The sequence below is a fragment of the Rhinolophus sinicus genome, linkage group LG02 (assembly GCF_036562045.2).
Source record: "Rhinolophus sinicus isolate RSC01 linkage group LG02, ASM3656204v1, whole genome shotgun sequence".
In the NCBI taxonomy this organism is placed as follows: domain Eukaryota; kingdom Metazoa; phylum Chordata; class Mammalia; order Chiroptera; family Rhinolophidae; genus Rhinolophus; species Rhinolophus sinicus.
The window spans coordinates 196,354,272-196,375,131 of NC_133752.1; the positions used below are offsets into that span (position 1 = coordinate 196,354,272).

At 52.9% G+C, this 20,860-nt stretch overlaps 1 protein-coding gene across 2 annotated transcripts in view; it reads left to right on the forward strand.

Annotated features, from left to right (window-relative positions):
- The window catches only part of PARVB (parvin beta), a 90,962-nt gene that overhangs the window by 64,355 nt on the left and 5,747 nt on the right, over positions 1-20,860 (forward strand). For both annotated transcript variants that reach the window (XM_074326524.1, XM_074326522.1), the window contains exons 5-11: positions 418-558; positions 1,840-1,955; positions 5,134-5,192; positions 5,365-5,384; positions 11,586-11,647; positions 14,326-14,394; positions 20,336-20,437. In XM_074326524.1, coding sequence (XP_074182625.1) covers positions 418-558; positions 1,840-1,955; positions 5,134-5,192; positions 5,365-5,384; positions 11,586-11,647; positions 14,326-14,394; positions 20,336-20,437 — 569 coding nt within the window. The remainder of the gene's footprint in view (positions 1-417; positions 559-1,839; positions 1,956-5,133; positions 5,193-5,364; positions 5,385-11,585; positions 11,648-14,325; positions 14,395-20,335; positions 20,438-20,860) is intronic.

Below are 20,860 nucleotides of genomic sequence, written 5' to 3' on the forward strand. Positions count from 1 at the left end.
GCGTCCAAATGTTAGAGAAACCAGAGTGGGGGCAGCGTGCAGAGAGGCACAAGGTGACCTGTCAGACCCTTTTCATCTTCTTATCACCTCCCCGTCCTCACCTCCCTGTCTGTCCCTGCAGGTCACCTCCTGGCCTCCCCACTGCACCTTGAATCATTTTGTCCATTTTGTGCGCACAGTTTTATCCCTGCACCCCCACCCCCTTCGTTGTGGAGTAATTGTCTAAGGAATAGGAATGACTTGCAAGTGCAGAGTTCTGGGCTCCACACCCTGCAAACTCCCCACCCTTGCGGGTGATCCGCTCCAGCTGGGGACCGGGCTGGGGAGGGAACCTCATTGCAGCCGGTGGACCAGGCGGCCCTGAGTCCCTCCAGCTTCTCCTGACACTGCCTTTCGCTCTTGTCCTCCTTGCTGTAGAAAAACTGGCGGACTGCAAGCTGAATGTGGCTGAGGTGACACAGTCCGAAATTGGGCAGAAACAGAAGCTGCAGACGGTGCTGGAAGCCGTGCATGACCTACTGCGGCCCCACGGCTGGGCGCTCCAGTGGACCGTGGACTGTGAGTGCTGCTGGGAGAGGGAGCCTGTCCTCTCGGTTGTCCACTTGGTCACTTGTCACCGACTTAGCCTTGCATTTAAACGTTCTATTCACGCTCCTGCTCTGTGAGAGGCAGCTAGGAGAGGGGAAAGCCAGCATCCCCACTGTTAGGAGTCACACTCTCTCTGTCCCCCCCACCCTGGCCCATGGGCTTCAGAGTAAGGGGAGTCTTTTCTGGTTGGGTGGATCAAGGGAGACTTCCAGAGGGAAGGTTGGAATTCAGGTTATAAGGCAGAAGCTCTGTGGGCTTCTTGGAGGGGACCCAACCCCAGATAGCAAAGGCACAACACCAAGTGAGCTGTCGTACTGATGACCCATCAAAGCAGGCCCTCAGGAAACAGTTCATGCCTCCAGACTATGTCTCAGAGCGTGCTGGCAGTAGGAATATGTGGCATCACAGAACTTCCAGCTAAGACATGAACCGGAAAGGTGAAGAACGCAATCGAGAGAAGCTGGAAAGTTCTTTGTCCCAGCCCCTTTCCCCGACCCCTCATCCTCAATGCAGGGCCCTCTGGGCTGTGGCTCAGAAGCTCCCCCTGCTGGGCGAGGGGCTCCTGTGGCTGCTGTGAGATGTGCCCTGGTTTCTAGGCATGGAGACCTTGGGCAGCCCCAAGCCTACAGCACAGGCTGCGGGGCTGTGTGTGGGGAAGCAGCGCTTTGAAAACTACAGCCCTGCACAGCGTGCTCATGACTGACACACTTGGTCTGCATACGGGGCGGTGCTGGCGGCTGGCCATGGCAGGCAGCCAGGCGGGCAGAGTCATGCCTCACGTCCCGGAGCCGTTGCCCTTGATCGCCTGCCTGCCCTGTGAAGCTGGAAGGTTGCATAGAGGGAGCCCTTTTTAAGTGCCAGGGATACTAACGCACATTACTGTGATGGCTGAGTGGCCAGGATGACCTGTTCTGTGTAATTTTTTACCCCTTCTCTTGTGCTAATTTTACTCTCCTGCCGATTGCTTCTCATCACCCTGCTATTTACTCCTTTTAAAAGCATCAGGCTTTTCAAAGTGGTCGCATAAGTCACCTCAGGCCCACAGGAAAGAAAAAAAATAGAAACCGGAGCTAAACGCACACAGGATGCTCATGAGCTCTCTCCATTTTTCCGTGGCCTGCGGTTTTTCCCCCCGTGGTTTCCCTTGGAGGTCTCATTTAGACGCAGCGTCTTTATTGCCTTCTGGACACAGGCTCAGGGTTCCTCTATGACCAGATCTAAAGTGTCTCCCTTCTTCTCTCCCCCGACCAGCAATCCACGGGAAGAACCTGGTAGCCATCCTGCACCTGCTCGTGTCCCTGGCCACCCACTTCCGGGCCCCGATCCGCCTCCCCGAGCACGTCTCTGTGCAAATGGTGGTCGTGCGGGTGAGTATCGCTGGGCGGGTGGCTTGCCCGCGACGCTGCTGCAGAGGCACCGGACTTCGTCCCCTGTACTTTTCCTGCTCTCTTCTCCTCCCCGCCACCCCAAGAGGCTACCTCCTGTTTTCGCTCTAGACAAAATGTATGTCTGGCTCTGGCTTCCAGATAAGTGATTGGAGCAGGAACAATGGCACTGATTTGAAGAGAGGCGGGTTCCAAGGCATGGCAGCGTTGAGGTTTAAGTTTTCCACATTTTTGCAAAGAACATTTGTTTCTCTCCGAAGCCAAGTCATCAGAATTCAGTCCTCTTGAAGGAGCTTACTGCTCGCTGGAGAGGGTTGAGACCCGCGGTATGAAATTGATACCCCATTAAAGCTGCTTTGTGTTTCCTCCCCCTGCATTGTGCCCACCACTCCCAGGGGCTGTTTCAAGGTCATTTCTCTGGCTTCACTTAGAGAAATGTAACCAGGAGCCAGGGTCCTTCCGACAGAGGTGGCGCAGTCTTTTCTGGCTGTTCCCCTGCATTTAAGGGGACAGATCCTGCCCCGGTTTTGTGTTTGCAGCTTTGTCCAGTACACATGTATTAAGCACCTACTGTGTACCTGGCACTCCACACTGGCTATCGGGTACACTAAGTGAGGAAGACACAGTGGGTCCTGGTGGACAGCTACTTCTGCCAGAGCATTGAGGTGACACTCGGAACCTGGATATCTCACGTTTGTTACTGGATTTCCAACTCCATGTTCTCCTCTGGTTTGTAAACGTGTCGGAGCCGTGGTCTCTGTGGTCTGCAAGGCCCTGGCTGACCCTGTGTTTCCTGAAGCCGCCTGACTCTCCATTATCCTGGGAGCTTGGCCTGGACCCGACGGGGAGAATGCTCTTCTCTGGCATCAGGCAAAGGTTACCTGCCCTTTGGCCTCATTTGCCTCCTAAGGAGGAATGCTTGTGGTTGGCGGTGCTCACAGGGCCAGGGGACTATTCCTGCCACCCTCCTCCTGGATGCTTCCTCGAGGCGGCTGGTGGAGAAAGGCTTCCTGAGGACACACGGGAACATGGTTCCCAGACCCACATACGTCAGACCCGGGGCCCCGCAAGCTCCATGCAGCTCAGTAATTGGGGTATTTCCTTTCAGGCCTGCGCTTTGATCCAAAGAAATCTTTTGGGTTTGCGGAAAGTTTTACTGACCCGGGCAAGCACTTGCTGGCGCGTCCCTCTTGACCAGGGTTATGAGAGGGTTCTTTGAGCCAAAGTGGAAGGAGTCGGGGAGAGGAGGTCCTGGGAACTGGCCGTCCTCAGGCCTCAGCCAGCCACCCAGACCTCAGAGCTGCCCCCCGCCTCCCCCAAGGGCCCCTAGCCTGTCGCTCTACATCCCGTTATCCAGTCTGAGGTGGGGAGGTGCAAAGAATGTGGCAATTGGTAGAGGAAAGGAAGGAGAACAAGGGCCTCATTCACTACCTAGCAGTGTGGCCTGGGGACAGCCTTGATGTCTCTGAGCTGCAATGATAAAACTGAGGTTATACCTTTAAAATATTCAGCTTCGTGTATCTAATACCTAACCTGGGCCTGGCATCTAGTAGATTCCTAATGCACGTGGGATGTGTAAGTAAGTGAATGAAAGGTCTGTGGGCCTCCCTCAGTGGGCTCTCCTAAGAATCAGTCAGGGTGAGGCTGTGACAAAGCCAACAGCTGCCCGAAGGTAGTAGCTATTCACAAGAACCAGCCGTGAGAGTGCCCTGGAGGCCGAGCTCAGGAAAGCTTGGGAAGCTGGGATCTTGGATCTCGGATTTTGTCCACAGTGGGCTGCCCAGCAGGAAGTGAGTTCCCCGTCCCCCCGGGGGTTTAAGTGGGGGCTTTTGGTGGTGGTTGCTTAGCTGGCCGCCGAGCTCCACCCGGAGGTCCTGTGATACACAGACCACCCCACCGCCCCACTGCCACACCATGTTGCCTCCTCATACCTGCCAGCCTCCAGGAGAAGTTGCCACACACCGTGTTAGGGCCCTAGGGCTGCTCTAACAACATGTCACAAACTGGGGGGCTTAGAACAACAGGCATTTATTCTCTGGAGGCCGGAGTCTGAATGGAGGCATGGGCAGGGCCGTGCTCCCTCTGAAGGCTGCAGGGGGGGGGGTCCTTCCTGCTCCTCCAGCCTCTGGGGGCGCCAGGAGTTCCTTGGCTTGTAGACACATACCCCAGTCTCTGACTCTGTCGTTAAGTGGCCTCTTCCTGTGTCCATGTTTCTGTCTCCATTTTCTCTTCTCTTGGATCTAGGACCCACCCTAATTCATTTCGGCCTCATTTTTTTTTTTAAATCTTATTGAGGAATATTAGGGAATAGTGTGTTTCTCCAGGGCCCACCAGCTCCAAGTCGTTGTCCTTCAATCTAGTTTTGGAGGGCGCAGCTTAGCTCCAAGACCAGTTGCCGGTTTTGAACTTTATTTGCAAAGGGCACAGCCCACCATCCCATGCGGGAATTGAACTGGCAACCTTGTTGTTGAGAGCTTGTGCTCTAACCAACTGAGCCATCCGGTCGCCCCTCTGGAAGCTTAGCTGCAGCTCATTGTCTTCAATCTAGTTGTGGAGGGCGCAGCTCACTGGCCCATGTGGGAATCGAACCAGCAACCCTGTTGTTCAGAGCTCACGGTCTAACCAACTGAGCCATCTGGCCACCCCCATTATGGCCTCATCTTAACTAATTACACCTGCAAAGACACATTTCCAAAAAACGCCACATTCTGAGGTTCTGATGGACATGACTTCTGGGGGGTCCTATTCAAGCCAGCGAGTGTCTGTTATGCTTCCCTGTTGTCATGTTTGTTCCTCAGTGCTCCTCAGCTCCTGGACACAGGATGTAGGGGGTCCCTTTGGGAGCTGGGGTGTCTCTCCCGAGAGCCCCCACGGCTGCCAGCTTTCAGAGCAATGTGGAGACCCTCGGGTTGGGCATGAAGCTGGGGGGCAGCTTCCAGCCACCAAAAGGGTTAGTCCCTGTCGTCAACTGCGGATCTCCTACCTGGGTGTGGCTTGGATGTTCTACACAATCCCTTGTTCTTTTATTGTCCCCAAGGCAGTCTCTGGGTCCCCGCCACCTATAGGTGGCCACGGCTACCCTGCCAGCAATGGCCTGCCTCCTGTCCTCTCTGCCTACCCAGGTGCTGGTGTATTTATTTGTTCATTTTGGGGTTTTCAGAAGCGGGAAGGCCTGCTCCATTCCAGCCACGTCACAGAGGAACTGACCACAACCACAGAGTAAGTGGACCTGCTGCCCCGCCCTCTCGTTTGTACTTAGAGCAGGACAGAATTTATCCAAATGTGACTTACGTTTCTGTAAACGGCCCTCCAACTGGGCATTTTGGGGACCCGACTTTGGGGTCACCTCCATCACCCTCCATCATGGTTCTCTCTCTGTTCTTGTTTGCAGGATGATGATGGGGCGGTTTGGTAAGTAACCCCAGGTCTGTGGTCGTTGGATGCTTTGGGGCTGTCCCAGAAGGCCCCCAGGGTTCACGCAGTGTGGGGGGCAGCAGGGCCCCGGGTGGGTTTCCCTGCCCCCAGCCGTTCTGGAATCTTGGAGGAAGTGTGCGTTGCATTGTGGGCTTGTGGTTTGCTTCTCAGAGCTGGGAGAGGCCGGTGGCGAGGATCAGAGTGTGATGGAAGTTGAGGTGATGAAAATAGAGGATGGGGAAGTGTGGGGACAGAGCCCCAGAAAGTAGTTTCCAGGCTCTCGGCCTCACATAGACAGGTGCTGGCTCAGGTAGTAAATGGCCAACTGTGATTGGATGGCCATCAGCTGTGGCTAGTTGGCCGTCAGCTGTAACCAGTGAGCCATTGGCCACTAATATAACTGCCGTGGCTACGCTAGGAGAGAGGAAAGAGAGAAGAATGGGGTTAGCAAGAAGATGGCGGCTGGGCTGGCAAGCGTGGATGGCGGTTTGCGGACAGTGTGGATCCAGCCTCCATTGAGAGTATAGTGCCGCCAGAGAGAATACAGTGGTATGACTCCCCTGCCTATGGCTCCGTGGGTGTTCCTTTTTGGCCTCACCATATCCTGCATTATGTGGGGAGCGGGAGCAGAGACCCCGCAGGATGCCGTCCACGACAAATGGCGCAGCGAGCAGGGTCTCCCGCATGACAGGAAGCATCTGGGATGTGGCACAGGACTGGAGCAGGGAGCAGAATCAGGACCAAAGGGAGGGTGATGTCGGTTTGAATATGGAGCACAATTAGCCAGGAGAGAGTTTCTTTACAGGATGTGCTTTCGTATATAGTCTTTCCACTGTAAAATCTCAGCTTAACAGACTTCCTCAGAGACACGCAGCCTTGGCTCTGGTCCCAGCTGGGCGACCTTTGGCCTGCTCCTTCATCTCTCTGTTCCTCATCTGTGAAATGGGTCAGTCAAAGATTGTTGAGCAGGTTACGGGAGACAGTAAATGTGCTCTTCTTGGCCTGGGACCTGGCACCCTTTGCGAGGGAGTGGTTAGGGCTGTTAGTTTTCAGTGACTATTCCCTAGAGCTGTCCGCAGCCCCGTTAAAGCCCCACAGCCCCACTTCATCTCAGCGAGGGATGGCAGATAAAGGCACAACTGTGGCAGAGTTTAAACCCTCAAGGACGGGAACCCCTGGCTCTCAGCCAGAGGCAGCCTGAGCCAGGCTCACTGCTTTGGGGAACATTCCAAAGCAGAAAGCCCTGACCCCCACTACCATGGCAGGGGAAGGGCGCACAGCTTTTAGTGGGGAAAATGGAAAGCAAACAAATGTCCCTGTGTGCCTCGGGACCCTGCCACCCTGGAGTCATCCACGCTGGGCCCTGGAACCTGAGGTGGCAGACCACTGTGCAGGTGTGGCTCTTACATTCTCAAAGGTCTTGAACAGGAGAAAATGCGGCAATTATGGCCTTAAGCCGGGCCGGGTAAATTCAGTCTTCACTATGTTTTTAAAGTAGCAATTCAGTTCTTTTTAATGTCTGTATTATTTTTAAAAAGGTGGGGGCAGGGGAAGGAAACTGTCCTGTGTCTAGTGGCTGAGGACACAGAACAGCAGTGGGGAGTGCAGCTCCCCCGGCCGGCGTGGACCTCCCGAGTGGACAGGTGTCGTGGGCAGCCAGCCTTGCCCTGTGTCTGGGCAGAGGCCTGTCTGGGACACGGTGTACCTTTCTGCATGGAGGGGCTCAGATCCTGGTGGATTATAGAGGTGAGGAGTGGGGCCCTTGGAGCGTTTTAAACTGTTGTCTGTGGTTTTCTGTGTGTTGTCATTTTCGTGTTTGGGACAGGCCTGGTTTGAGGTTTGGGGAACTTGGGAGATTCAGTCCCATTGGGGGCTGCTGTGGCAGAGGAAATAGATGCTTGGGGAGAGCCCCCCACAGTGCTGTGAGAGGGCACTCCTGGGGCTGGTGCACAGCGTGGGGGCTCCTGCGTGAGAGCCAGGTGTCATAGGGTGAAAAATGGACCCAGCCGCCTTGCTGGGGAACAGAGGAGATGGTTGAGCGTGAGGGTGGCGGCAGTGGAACCACAAAGCCGGTAAAGTTGTCCTCATTCCTGTACAGGCTCTTGCATGCGTGTGAGATGCAAACAGGCTATTAGTGGGTGGCAGGCAATTAGTTCCACCTCCTGGTGGCTTTGCTGACGCAAGCTCCAGTCTCCTGGTTACCCAGACTGGCAGCCTCGCACACAGCAGGGCTCCAGTGGGGCTCTTCAGTCCCCTGTAGCCCCACACCCCTCAAAAGTCAGATGTCTCTCCAGGTACTTGTCTCCTGCTGGCCCCTCCAGTTGGTTCCTGTGCATCATCGTTGGGGCCAGGCTTCCCAAAGCACCCCTTAGCCCCTCACTCTTCTCCTCATCACCCCTCACCTGGGTTTAAGCCACAGCCACGGCCCTCGCAGTGGCCTCCTAGGACCTCTCAGACCACCCCTCTGGAGGCCCCTTGCCTCCTCTTTGTCCCCCCATCCCCCCCAAATATCCAGCCTGCCTGTGGCTCTCCCAGCTTTTTTACTGCATTACCGTGTGCCCGAAATGCTCTCCCTCTAGATCCCTCCTTGGCTCACTCACTCAGCTCCTCCTGCTCTTACTCAGATGTCACTTATCAGGAAGACCCTCCCTGAGCACCCTGCCCTGAATTGCCCCCTGGGTCTCCTCCTGTCCCCTTCCCGTCTTACTATCTCTTTTCTTGTCACTCTGCTCACCGGGAGTATGTTGCTGTGCTCCCTATGTCACTGTTGACTCAGTCAAGCCTTATCGTGTGCCTGGCAGACACGATCGGGGACCCTGCCCCTTCCCTTTTTCCCTTCTCACACGGCACCTTGAACTGTAAGCATCCTGTGGGCTGGAGCAGTGTCTTCCTCAGCGTGCATCGCCCACAGCAACCAACGTTCCAGAACCTTCCAGAACACCAGGCAGAGCCTCCTGGGCTAATGTCCACCTGCTGGGCTCTGCAAGGATCCATGTTCTCGGCCTCAGTTTCTCACATGACCACTCTGAGCTAGGGACAGAGGGGTCCACTCTGCCTCCCCTCTCCCCTCCCACTGCCCCTCCTTGCCCCCCACCTCCTGGTACCACCACTGTTCTGACGGGGTGGGAGGCCCTTCTCTCCCCAGGGGAGTTGGGGAGCTGCAGCCCGATCTCCATGGCAACGGGTTTGCTGGCTGCCTTTCTCCGTAGGCGGCCTCTCCCCCTCCCTGGGCTTCCTCCCAGAGCCCCTTCCTGGGTAAGTGGGGGAGAAGGAAAAAGCTTCTTCCCCTTCCGCTCTGTGTCTCCTTTTAACCCCCGTCCCTGCCCCTCACATCTTCCCTCTTCTGCCAGCAGTTTGTTTTCCCACGGCAGCCAGTCTGATCGCCACTCCTGGTGACTGCCTTCCCCTGTGGGACCCCGCCCGCCTTAGCCTCACCGTCCATCCGGAACCCACTTTGGGTTTCTTGTGTCTCTCTCTGGACTTTCCGTTCCCTCTGCCCGGAATCCCCTTCCGACTCTCCTTGCCCCAGCTGACACGTCAAGGCTCCCATGTGAAGCCTTCCTCGGGCCCCTGTGTCCACGGGCTCTGAACCCAGGTGCCTCGAGGGGCCAGGCCAATAACATGACAGAGGGAAGTGGCGAGAATATCCACTTTCAGCAGCTGCCCCCTGTCCCTGTTGGGTGGCAGTAGGGAGTGGTGGGGTCTGGGGCAAACTGGAGAGTCCACACCCCACTTCCAGGGGTGGCTCGTTGATGCCAGGTGCCAGTGTAGGTTCACTGTTGCCCCCGCTTCCAGTTTTTCAGGAGAAGCCAGAAATTCAGAACTTATGGATAAATCTTCCAATTTAAAAAATACTGACTCAAACAAAAACAACTTTATTTGGACCAAACTAGACATCCCTGAAGATTGCTCTTGACAGACACTGGCCCACTCTGGTTGGTTTGGCCCCTTCCTGTGCCTTTTTGGGTCCCTTTGTGCCACCTCGGTTTACCCATCTGCCTCCTCTGCCGAGGCCTCTCCTCATTTATCTCTGTGTCGGTCCCCGGGGGGGGGGGGGGGGGCGGGACGAGAGGCAGCGCTAATGGACTGAGCATCGGCGGGCAGTGCACTGCTTGTCCCTCTCTTCCCACCCTTTAACTCTTGCCCCAGCGGTGAGGGAGGGGCTATTTTCATTCCCACTTTATGGAGGAAGAAACAGGTTTAGGGAGAGAAGCCATCGGCCTAAAGTCAGGGGACTTTGAAGTCAGGCAACCAGGATTTGAATGCTGATCTGTTTTCATTGCCAAGGCCAGGCACGCAGTGCACAGGAAAGGCCTGCCCGGCCGTGGGGGACATCGCTGCGATGTCTCCCTCGTGCCCTGACTCTGGACGCCCAGCAGTGGCCCAGCTAAATATACCCGGCTGACGTCAAGGCCTGCTCTGCTCCTGGGTTTTTCTCAAGCTGCATTTAAAATGTGTATCTTGCTTTGTAAAGATTAGTTTTCTCCCCCCTTAGTAGACTGTCTTATCGACTTAGATAATTATAAAAATAATTTACAGCTGCTGCAGTGGAAAGGCTTCTGCAGGGCTGGGCCTTTGGGTTGTCCACCCCCCAAACATACACACATACCCCATCCCCATATTCATGTGTATACATCACACACACACACACACACACACACACACACACACACACACACACTTTTCTCTCCCTTCTTCTTTGCCTTTCACCTTCCTTCCCTCTCCCGAAAGCCAAGGAGGAGGCTACCTGGGCTGGACTGGCTGGGTGGGGGTGTGAGCTGCCCCGTGCCCTGGCACTAACCCCCACAGCCGTGCAGCCGCCCGGAGCACCTCAGCCCTCCTGCCTGGGGTCCAGCCTGTACAGGTCTCTGTCCTGCCTCCCTGTGGCCCCATAGGAACATCAGGCTAGACCAGGCCCCTGGCCCCCAGCCAGCCCTGCTCCTTTTTTATCTACTCAGCTCCAGTGGCCTCATGTTGGAAAAGAAAGGGGTTGATTCTGTGTTAATTTGGAGGGCAGGTTGGACCCCTGAGTGGTAGTTGGAGTAGGTTAGGGCTCACCTGGGAGAAAGCAGGTGGGGGGGACCTGGTGGAATGGGCCGACTCAGGCCCTACAGATATTCCTGCCGATGGGGACACCCCTGGGCGCGTTTCTGTAGACAGAGCAAGGTCTCCTCTGGTTCATTCATTTGTTCTGAGCACCAGCTATGGGCCCTTTACTGTTCTGAGTGCAGGGAACAAGAGAGACAGCGGTGCCAGCCCTCGAGGTGCTGACAGGCCCGCAGGTAATACAGAGCAGAGCAGACAAATAAGAATAGAATGTGCTCTCAAGCAGTGATGAAATGCTATGACAAAAAATGCACCAGGATAATAGGACAGATAGTGGCAGCAGAGGGCTCTTTTCCATGGTCATGGGAAAAAGGAGATAATATCTGAGAGCAACCTGCAGGAAGTGAGGCAGGTGGACAGCAGGTGCAAAGGGCCTGTGGTAAGTGAGCGACGGAGGAGCAGTCGGGAAGCCGGTCAGTGGAATGAAGTCAGGGAGGGTGAGTGTGTTGGGGGATGACGCTGAACGTGTTGGGTCCCATGGGCCCAAGGGAGAGAGAATGAATTTTATTTTAAGAGTGATGAGAAGCTGTCAGAGAGTTTTAGTTAGGACAGGGTTAGGGAGGAGGCGAGAAATGGTCCAGTTTACACTTTAAAAGGCTTGCTCTGCCTGCTGGGGAGAATGGATCGGAGGAGCTAGAGTGGAGAAGGGAGACCAGCTACGCCAGAGGCTGTAGCTTAGCCCAGGAGAGAGGTGATGGATGGCGCGTGTGTGGGGGTGGCAGCCATGACGAACCCGAGAGGTGGTCCAACTTACTGACAAGACTTATTGCTGGATGAGGATTGTGGGAAAAGGGAGAAGCAAGGACCCTTCTAGTCGTAGGATGTGATGCGGGTGGATGTCCCAGTGCTACCCCTGTGTTTCATGTGGAAAGATAGACACTGAGCTAGAAGGAACCTTACAAGCATCTTTCCCTTGATTTAGCTCCTTGCCGGCACGCACCCTTTGGTTCTGGCAACAACTGAAAGGATTCTAGGCAGGCGTGAACATCCTGGGGGTCAGAAGCTGCCTCTTCCCCGGGACGGGCGGGGATGGGAGCAGCACGTGTGTGTCCGTAAACGCTGTCCCTGTGTCTCCCTCCCCATGTCACGCAGAGCGGGACGCCTTCGACACACTCTTCGACCACGCTCCGGACAAGCTCAGCTTGGTGAAGAAGGTAAGCCTTGATGGGTTGTGTTTTTCTCCTCTCCAGGCCTTTTACAGCACGGACTCCATGCTGGGAAGAAGGTGGGAAAATGTTTGAAGTCTCTGAAATGTTTGCCACATGGACTGAAGTGTAATTATAGTCAAAACTGTAACTACAGTGCATAAAATTTGCACCTTGTAACTCAACGTCTCCGCTCCCTGGGTGTCTTCCTGCCCACCAGCCCAGCCAGAGCTGTGTGGCAGTTCATTCCAACCTGAGGCTTTTTTTTTTTTCAGCGTGGAAGTGTTTTTAAGCATGTCCACCTGCTGGCTTCTGCTGGCTTCGTTACCACAAAGCTGCATTCACAACCTGCCCGGTAAACAGGCAGCCTTTCCTGGCACAGCTGCTGTGTGTGTGGATTTGGCTTGTTTCCCCTTAGACAGGTGCACAAAGGACGGACCCCTCACTATCCACCCAGGCAGCCCGCTGGTCAAATATGGAAACACCCATGTGAACCCGAGGCTTTGAAGTCTGGGGGCTGGGCAATAATGAGCTTCCGGGGGCATCTGCCAGGAAGGCTTGTTCTCCCCCCAGAAGGAATCGAGACTCACCTCACGGCACATCAAGCTACCTGAGTACCTGCAGACGTCTCCCTGGGGATGGCAGTGGCAGGACAGATGTGCTTCCGCCTTCCTGTGAAATCTGGGGAGTGGTCACTTCTGCCTGCGGCCCAGGAGAGAGTTCTTTGTCTAGGACAATTTCCCCAAACAGGTTTCTTAATGCAGGACTTCTCAGAGCCTTTAACATGCTGACATGTGTGGAATTTATTTTGAGATAGAACACATTACATTCCCATGGAGACCACTCGTGGACAATGCTAGTCCAGGCTGGGATGATGAGTTTGTTAGTCCTTGGAAGCACTTTGCAAAGGCCTGTGAAATCCTCCCAGTGGCTCTGCTGGGCAGAACCTTCTTAGCAGGCTTGGGTCATACCCTGAGGCTGCAGAGCAGTGCCCCCCACCCCCACACCGGCCACATCTGGCCCCAGGGACCCTGACACAGCTGGTTCCATGGGTGATTTAAATCTAGCTTCCCCACTTACCAGCTGTGTGACCTGAGGCAGACTACACTCCCCTGCCTTAGTTTCCCCACCTCACAGGGGCGCCATGAGAGTACAATGTGACCGTGTATAGCCGTACATGGTCATTAGACAGTGTTGAACATGACATAGTGTAAGGTTAGCTTTCCTTTTTCAGTAGATACGATGCTAATTCATTCTTTGAAAAAACAGTTTGGGCACTGGGACCCCAGCAATGAACAAGACAAAAATCCTTTTATTTATTTGCCTGACAGTTTCCTGCTTCCAGCCTGGCCCTGCCCCACCCCCACACTGAGAGTTGCTGTGTTGGGGGCTCCCCATACCCCACACAAATAGCAGGGGGACCCTGCCCACCTCTCCAGGTCTCTCTGGGGTCACCCCCCTCCTATGCTCTCCCATCCCACCCACATCCAGCCACGGCCTGAAGATCCCACAGGGTTTGCACATGTGTTCGTGGCTGGCGCCTGCTCTGTCCACTCCCCCTACCCCAGGCTCAGCTCCGATGCTGCCTCTCTCCCACCCCTTCCAGGGAGCCACACACCCTCCTGCGCACTCACCAATCCTCCCCCTGTAGCGTGTTTCACGAGCTTTGCCATCTCTCTCGATTTCTCTGTCACCTCCACCAGGTGTGTGCATGGAAAGTTATGTCACAGGCTCTCCAGGGTGGGGCTGTCCTGCTGTCTCTGTGTCCCCAGCACCAAACAGAGTGCCTGGCCCATAGTAGCTACTCCATAAGTTTGAGTAGAAGGAATATGGAAATGACATCATGTCCAGGGGTGGGGGTAGAGGGTGGGTATTGAGTTTCCATTAAAGTTGGGTTTGATTGCTGAGAATAATTACTGGTGACAAGCTTTGAAATGCCCAAATTAAAAAAGAAAGAAAGAAGGAAAAGAAAGAAAGAAAGCAAGAGACTCAGATACAGAGAACAAAGTGATGGTTGCCAGATGGGAGGAGCATTGGGGGGATGGGTGAAAAAGGTAAAGAGATTAAGAAGTACAAATTGGTCGTTACAAAATAGTCACAGGGATGTAAAGTACAGCACAGGGGATATGGTCAATAATGTTGTAATAACTGTGTGTAGTGCCAGGTGGGTACTAGACTTATCAGGGGATCAGTGCATAAATTGTGTACATATCTAATCACTGTGCTGGACACCTGAAACTAATGTAATATGTGTCAACTGTAATTGAAAAAAATATTTTAAATGCCTCCTCCCTTGAGATAAAGCCTGGATAGAATCTCTCCAGAAACAGGGGTGTGGCCCTCGGCAGCCTTTCTCTCTCAATCTTTTGTCCTTTGAGGTTACATGTAGGACACCTTTAAAAGTTTAATTATCTTCCACTGACGACTGTGTCCTTCTGAAGGCACTGATGTTGTGTGTGTGGATGAGTAGGTGTGTACACAGGTTGGTGAATAAAGGTGCGTGTTTTCTTCTCCAGCTGGGATAGGTTTAGTCATTGTCTCGTTAAAAACCAAGGGGTATTGTAAGAACGTTTCGTCTCACACATGAGCCTTTTATTGTGGCCAACAGAGGAGGTGAGGGAAGCATTCCATGTGTCGAATCCGTCCCTCGGGTGGGCGCTGACTCTCTCTCATGGTTCCCTTGACAGTCCCTCATCACGTTTGTGAACAAGCACCTGAACAAGCTCAATTTGGAGGTGACGGAACTAGAGACTCAGGTAAGCAGCTTTCTGGGTTGAAGGATCCTTTGTCCTGCGTCGTTTCCAGCCATCACCTGCTCTGATCCCAGGGGGCGCCTGTGAACAAACCTGGTGCCATCTTGTTTGTGACAGAAATGCCCACCCTGCAGCCAAAGTAGCTCCAGCCCCAGCCACGCTGGGCTTCTCAGGCCCTCTGTCTTCATTTCCAGGGGCGGCTGGAACAAGTACCACGGAACTGAGTGGTTTAGACAACAGAAGTGTATTCTCTCATGGCTCTGGTGGCTGAAGGCCCAGCGTTGGCAGGGGTGGTTCCTTCTGAGGGCCGAGAGGGGGAACCTGTTGTGGGCCTCTCCTCTGGCTTCTAGGGGTTTGCTGGTGACCTTGATAGTCACGGGGTCATAGATGTGTCACCCCGATCTCTGCCTCTGTCTTCACATGGCGTTCTCCCTGTGTACATGTGTTTCTAAGTTCCCTCTTTTTGTAAGGACACCAGGCATGTGGGATCAGGGCCCCCCTACCGACCTCATCTTAATTGATTACTTCAGTAAAGACTGTTTCAACTAACATCATGTTCCCGGGGCTGGAGGCTAGGACTCCAGCACACTCTATGGGGGGGAACAATTCAACCCATTACACCCTCCAAGGTGCCATACCACCCCCAACAAAGAGCCTCTGCTTGTGCAGGCCCCTTATTCTAGAATGTTCTGTCCCCCTGCGTCTGCTCTCCACTGCGATCCTCACACTTGGAGCTGTGGCTGACATCTCGCAAAGGCTCGCTAAATATCCCCCTAACGCATATGCACAAAATATTCTTTCTGCAAAAAGTGTATGAAGTACAGCTGACCTTTGAGCAACACAGGTTTGAACTGCACAGCTCTACTTAGAGGCAGAGTTTTTTTTTCAATACATATATTGGAACATTTTTTGGAGATTTTCTTACTACCATGAAACAATCATATTGCTCCTTCTTTGTTATCAGTGCATGAATTGTTACACCTGTAAATACATGTGTTTCTTTTTCACATTATCTTTTCATTTTTGATGTCTAGTGTTAGTAACACATGTAAGACCTACAGCGTTTTGTGTCCTAGAAGGGAGTATTGATGTATACTGACAGGATTCATCCTGTAAACAGACATTAACTTACAGTAAATGGCTTACTTTGTTATAAGAATACAGCATATAATACGTGGATTTTCAACTGCAAGGGGGTCAGCTCCCCTAACCCCCTCACTGTTCAAGGGTCAACTGTATACCCCCCATCTCCACTCAGAACAGAAGCAGCATCCTGAAAATATGTTTCCAGCGCTCAGCAAGTGTTAAAGACAAAATATCATTTCCCAGCATTAGCGGGGGCTCGAATTCTGAGCCTGGAGCTCTTGGTGCAGGTTTCTCTTAACGCACAGCTGATCTTTCTTCCACCCCTGGGTGATGGCATTCATCTTTTCTCTTTCTTTAACTTTTCTCATTTCCTTTTCTAATTAAAAAAGTAATTCAGGTTCATTGTAGAAATGTCTGAAAGTGCAGATAAGCAAAACAAATAAAAATCATTTGTAATGCCGTCACCCGGAGGTAACTGCTGAGAGGTTGGTTGCAGACCTTTTCTCTGCGTGAGTAACGAATCACAGGGTCTGTATTTGAAAGCAAAACGTTAATGTCCACATTTATTTGTGCATTGTGTGCAAGTACATTTATTATTTTTAGCAGTTTACTAATATCACACACTTAGCCTCTGGTTATTTGCTGTTTGATGTAGTAACAGTCCAGAAGTAAACTAACTGAAAAGTGAAAACGCTCCTTTCTCCCTCTCCACAATCACCCTCCGTCATGCTCTCCAGGGTAACTATAGTTCATGGTTGGACGTATATTTTTCTAGATATTTCCTATGCATACATGTGGTTTTTCAACGACAGTGGCTCATCTATACAGCTGTTTTGTAATGTGCTTTTTGTTACTAAATATATTGTGGGCATCTTTTTGTGGTGTTTCTGTCTTCTGTTTTCTCTGTTGCCTGGTCTGTCTGTCTATATCTGTCACTTTTAATAGCTGCCTCTTCGTCCATCTATGGCTGTGCTATGCTTCATTAAATTGGTCCCTTGTGATGGGGCGTTTCCTGTTCTCATAAATAGCAGTACAGTGAGCATCTATGCACATGCTGTTTGTGCTTTGTGTTTCCTCACGATAAACGCCTAGAAATAGAATTGTCAGGGCAAAGGGAGTGACACTGAGGGCCCAAGAAGGTTTGACAACCTGAAACTCTCCTCACCGTGCTGGGAACCCTCGCCGGCAGCGCCCGCTGTCACTTCTCAATGAGCCCACACACCAGTGTTACTGGCCAGATAGCTTAGGCTGAGACGCTAAACTTCAGTGTGCATTCATTGTCATTTACTCAATAGCTCCATTTTTTTCTATCACCGCATTATTTCAAGTAATATCTTAACAGTATTTTTAACCACTGGTCTACCAGAAAAGATCAGTGGCCACAGAAATGCAGAGAACTTTTTTCTTTTGTTACAATGGAACTGGATATTCTTACAAATATGTTCATCATTAAAGTCCAGATACCTTGGGTGTGAGACCAGGGTTCAAATTCCTGCTGAGAGGTGTGTGAGTGTGTGTGTGTGTGTGTGTGTGTGTGTGTGTGTGTATCCATTCATGCATGTGCTTTCCCTCCTTTTGAAAACCACTTTTGTATTCCGGGCAGTTTCCAGGCTCTGTGATACTGAGCCAGTGTCTCAACTTCTCTGACCTTCTCTCCACATGTTTAAACTCCAGACCGTAGATATAGGGAGGCTTAGTGGAGAATAATGTATTTAAAGGGTTGCTATTAAAAAAATATATATTTTTTTAAAATGAAGGTCACTACTGATGATGCAGACGCGACGGTGGTGTCTTGGGGCCTCTGTGGAGATTTCTGAGCTGGGCACAGCCCTGTCGCAGGACCCCTGCTCTGTGTTTGTGAAATTGGAGGGACCTACTCATTGCTGATAAACCACCACTCTCCCTCTGCCTGACACTCACCTTCCTGGGCACCCCTTTCCCTTCCCGGGCCTTCCTGTCTTCAGTTCCCATCGCTCCCACCGTTCTGTGACACAGAGTGCCAGGGGTAGGTTAGAGGTGCCATGGAAATAAGCTAGGACTCTGCCCATCTTGGCCTGTGGGTATGGCAGCACCACCGCTCCCTGCATCGCCAGGGGATGCGGGTGGTGTCTTCATTCACGGGCAACCTCTGGTTCCCTGGAAATGGTCAGTGTTGATGAGAGTGGTGTCTTGGCCATGCTGGCTCAGTGTCACTGGGGGCGAACCCCAGGGCGCTCCACCAGAGTGGAGCAGGAAACGCTGCATGGGTGCACGTAACTTTTGGAAAACCCTTCTGATCTCCTTAAGCCGATGAGTGAGTAATGTCTTCATGGTGTGGAAGCATGAGGCTTGTGACATGCAGGCAGAGGGTCATTTACCAATCAGATCACATTACACCGGGGCCTGGAACACTCTCCCCAGGAAGCCCCCCACCTGCTCACACATCACTCAGGGGTCCCTCTGCCTTGGGCTTGTTTCTTAGCTTCCCCTCCCCTCCCAAGGACAGGTTTTGGCGCTATTGGATGTTTGTGATTTTGACTTTTCATCTTAAATTTGGGGAGTGGGTGGCCCGCCTAGGATGGTGGAGGGGGCTGTCATTGTCTTAAAATAACAATGCCCTCCTTTCTTCAGGTTCTTATCTCACCCATGGCGGGTTGCTAGGCTCAGAAAGCTGGGGCCCAGACCCTCACAGCTGTCCAGCTGTCCTGAGTGGCCGTCTTCCAGACCACTCGGACCAGTAGAAGTTCTTTGAGGGATGGAAATGTTGTATCATTGCACCATCCGATCCAGTAGCCCCCGGCCACGCGTGGCTGTCGACCATATGAAATGTGGCTGCTCTGGCTGAGGAGCTGATTTTATATCTTAATTAATTTTCTGCGTTTATTAGTATTTATTGGATGCTGAATTTACTTCCAGGCCACAAGTCTTTGTTCCTTCCGTTTCTTCTGGGCTGTCTTTTTCTCCTGTGCCACCTCCCCTTCTGGTTGAGGCACAACGTGCTCTTTCTCAGCGAGGATCAGCTCCGTGTGGCAGGGGGGCTCGTGCACAGGTGAACCCGCCCACGAGCCCGGTAATTTCTGTGCCTGGTGGCTTCGTTCACCTGGCTGGGCTCAGTGACCAGAGTCTATTATACATCAAAACCCTTGTGTTCCGCATTGCTCTGTGCAGCAAAAATGCGGCCCTCTGTTTGGGCCACCGACCCTGCGTCCAGCCCCTGTTTGGCCTGGGCAAACCTCCCAAGCCCTCCATTGTAACGACACTGAGAATGGCACACCTCGCTTCTGTAAAGTGACATCCTTCAGACACTTGGTGGCCTTTTGGCTATGCAGCCTCTTGACGGCCAGGGCAGGTTCACGAGTGTTCTTGAAGTTGAACATGAAGATTGGAACCTCCCGATTGGCATGATTTTGTGGGGTTCTCTGGGTCAAGTGAATAGCGAACCGTTTTCAGAGGTCACCTCAGGCTGCTTATGGGAAGAGAGCTATAATTATTATTTTTTTAAAATTTACATTTAAGAGTTCTGGAGATTGTATTTAACAAGTCTGAACTATACACTTAAAAATGGTGACACGGTAAGTTTTATGTTGTGTATATTTTATCACAATTAATTTTTTTCGAACAGTACAGCCAGACACAAAAGGACAAATACTGTGTGGTTTCGCTCATATGAGGCACCTGGAGTGTCAAATGTGTGGAGACAGAAAGTGGGATGGTGTTTGCCAGGGGCTGGGGGGCGGGGGAGGGGGAGTTAGTGTCTGATGGACTCGGAGTTTCAGTTTTGCCAGATAAGAAAGTTCTGTGTAGGATGGTAGTGATGGCTGCACAACAACATAAATGTACTTAATGCCACTGAACTGTGCACTTAAAAATGGTTAAAATGGCAAATTTCACGTTATGTATATTTTACAGCAGTAAAAAAGAATCAGCAACATTGAAGAACAAACCATTTTAATTTCAATGGGCCCATGTGGCCGGTGGTTACTGTGTCGGACACTGAATTTCCAGACATGGGAGGCTCAGGTCCTCACCAACCCTCGCCCTTCAGGGACCCTGGCAAGTTTAGGCCCCCCAGGACGCCATCCCTGTCCCCTGAGGGGGTCGGTGCCGCCCGCCTTTCCCCAGTGCTGGTGTGGCCCTGGCGGTGAGGTGGGCAACGTGGTGTTCCTGCCCTTGAGCTCTGCCCTCCCCTCCGGAAGTCGCTCTGCCTTTGTCGGTCTCCAGGGCTTTGTCTCTGAAAGGAGCAGTTGCGCCCTGTCCTGGCTGCTCGGGTGAGGGGTTGTCTGCCAAAGAGCAGAGGCTTTTGTTCTCGATTCCTGGTTCCCTTCCTGTGGCTGGGAGGTGGTGCTGGGCTGGGGGCAGGGAGAAGGGCTGGGCAGTCTTGGGCTGCAGCCTGCAGGGCTTCCCCCCCACCCCCGCCAGCCTCCCCCCCATTCAGGGCCCATCTGGGATGAACACTGGGTGTTGGGTACACACAAAGGCTCATCGTGACCAAGGCTCCAGGACGGAGCACAGCTAGAAGTACTACCCCTGACACTGATGGAACGCTGAGTGTGTGCTGGTCGCTCCCTGCCTGCGCTGAGAGATGGGAGCCCGTGCCAGCCCCTAGTCAGTAGTGGGGAATGAGCCTCTAACGGGCAGTCTGGTCCTGGAGCCGTGGTGCTATCCACGCGGCTGCACTCCAGCTCCAAACACACGCACGGTCACATCCGGTCCCGAGCCTGGTAATTTGCACCCAGGTCCTTCACCCAACTGCAGGCTCTCTCACCTACCCCAGAGATGGATTGTTTTGCTCTAAAACATTTTCCTCCTTCTGAGTAGACGCAGAACATTCGCTGCCTCCGTGTGTGGCCCAGAAGCATCACCAAGTGTTTCTGTGTAGTTTGCAGATGGTGTGTACCTGGTTCTGCTCATGGGCCTTCTGGACGATTACTTTGTCCCCCTGCACAACTTCTACTTGACCCCGGACAGCTTCGACCAGAAGGTACGTGCCTGTCCGCAGCGTCACCATGTGTGGTGCAGGGTACCCCTGACAACTCTGCCATCTAGCTGCCTTCTTCCAAAAACAAGAACGGCACGACAAGTGACATGGCACTTAGACATAACTCGGTAAAAAGGAGGCCCGTCAGCCGTGCCCGGCACAGCCACGTGTTGGCTGCCATGTTCTCTTCCCAGTCTTTCCCACGGGACATGATCAGTTTCAATAATTGTGGTCAAATGTCAGTAGAGTTGCAGACCCGCCCCCTGCTCATTCCACACATGCATCACATCTGGTGTCTCCTGTTGCTTCATGAGCTTCCCAGATGCCATTTTCACTGGTGGCCCAGAGCCCCACGGAGTGGTTCTGACGCCACTGTCTCCTGTTCCCAACTCTTGCACAATCGACTTGTTAAAACAATGGGGCATC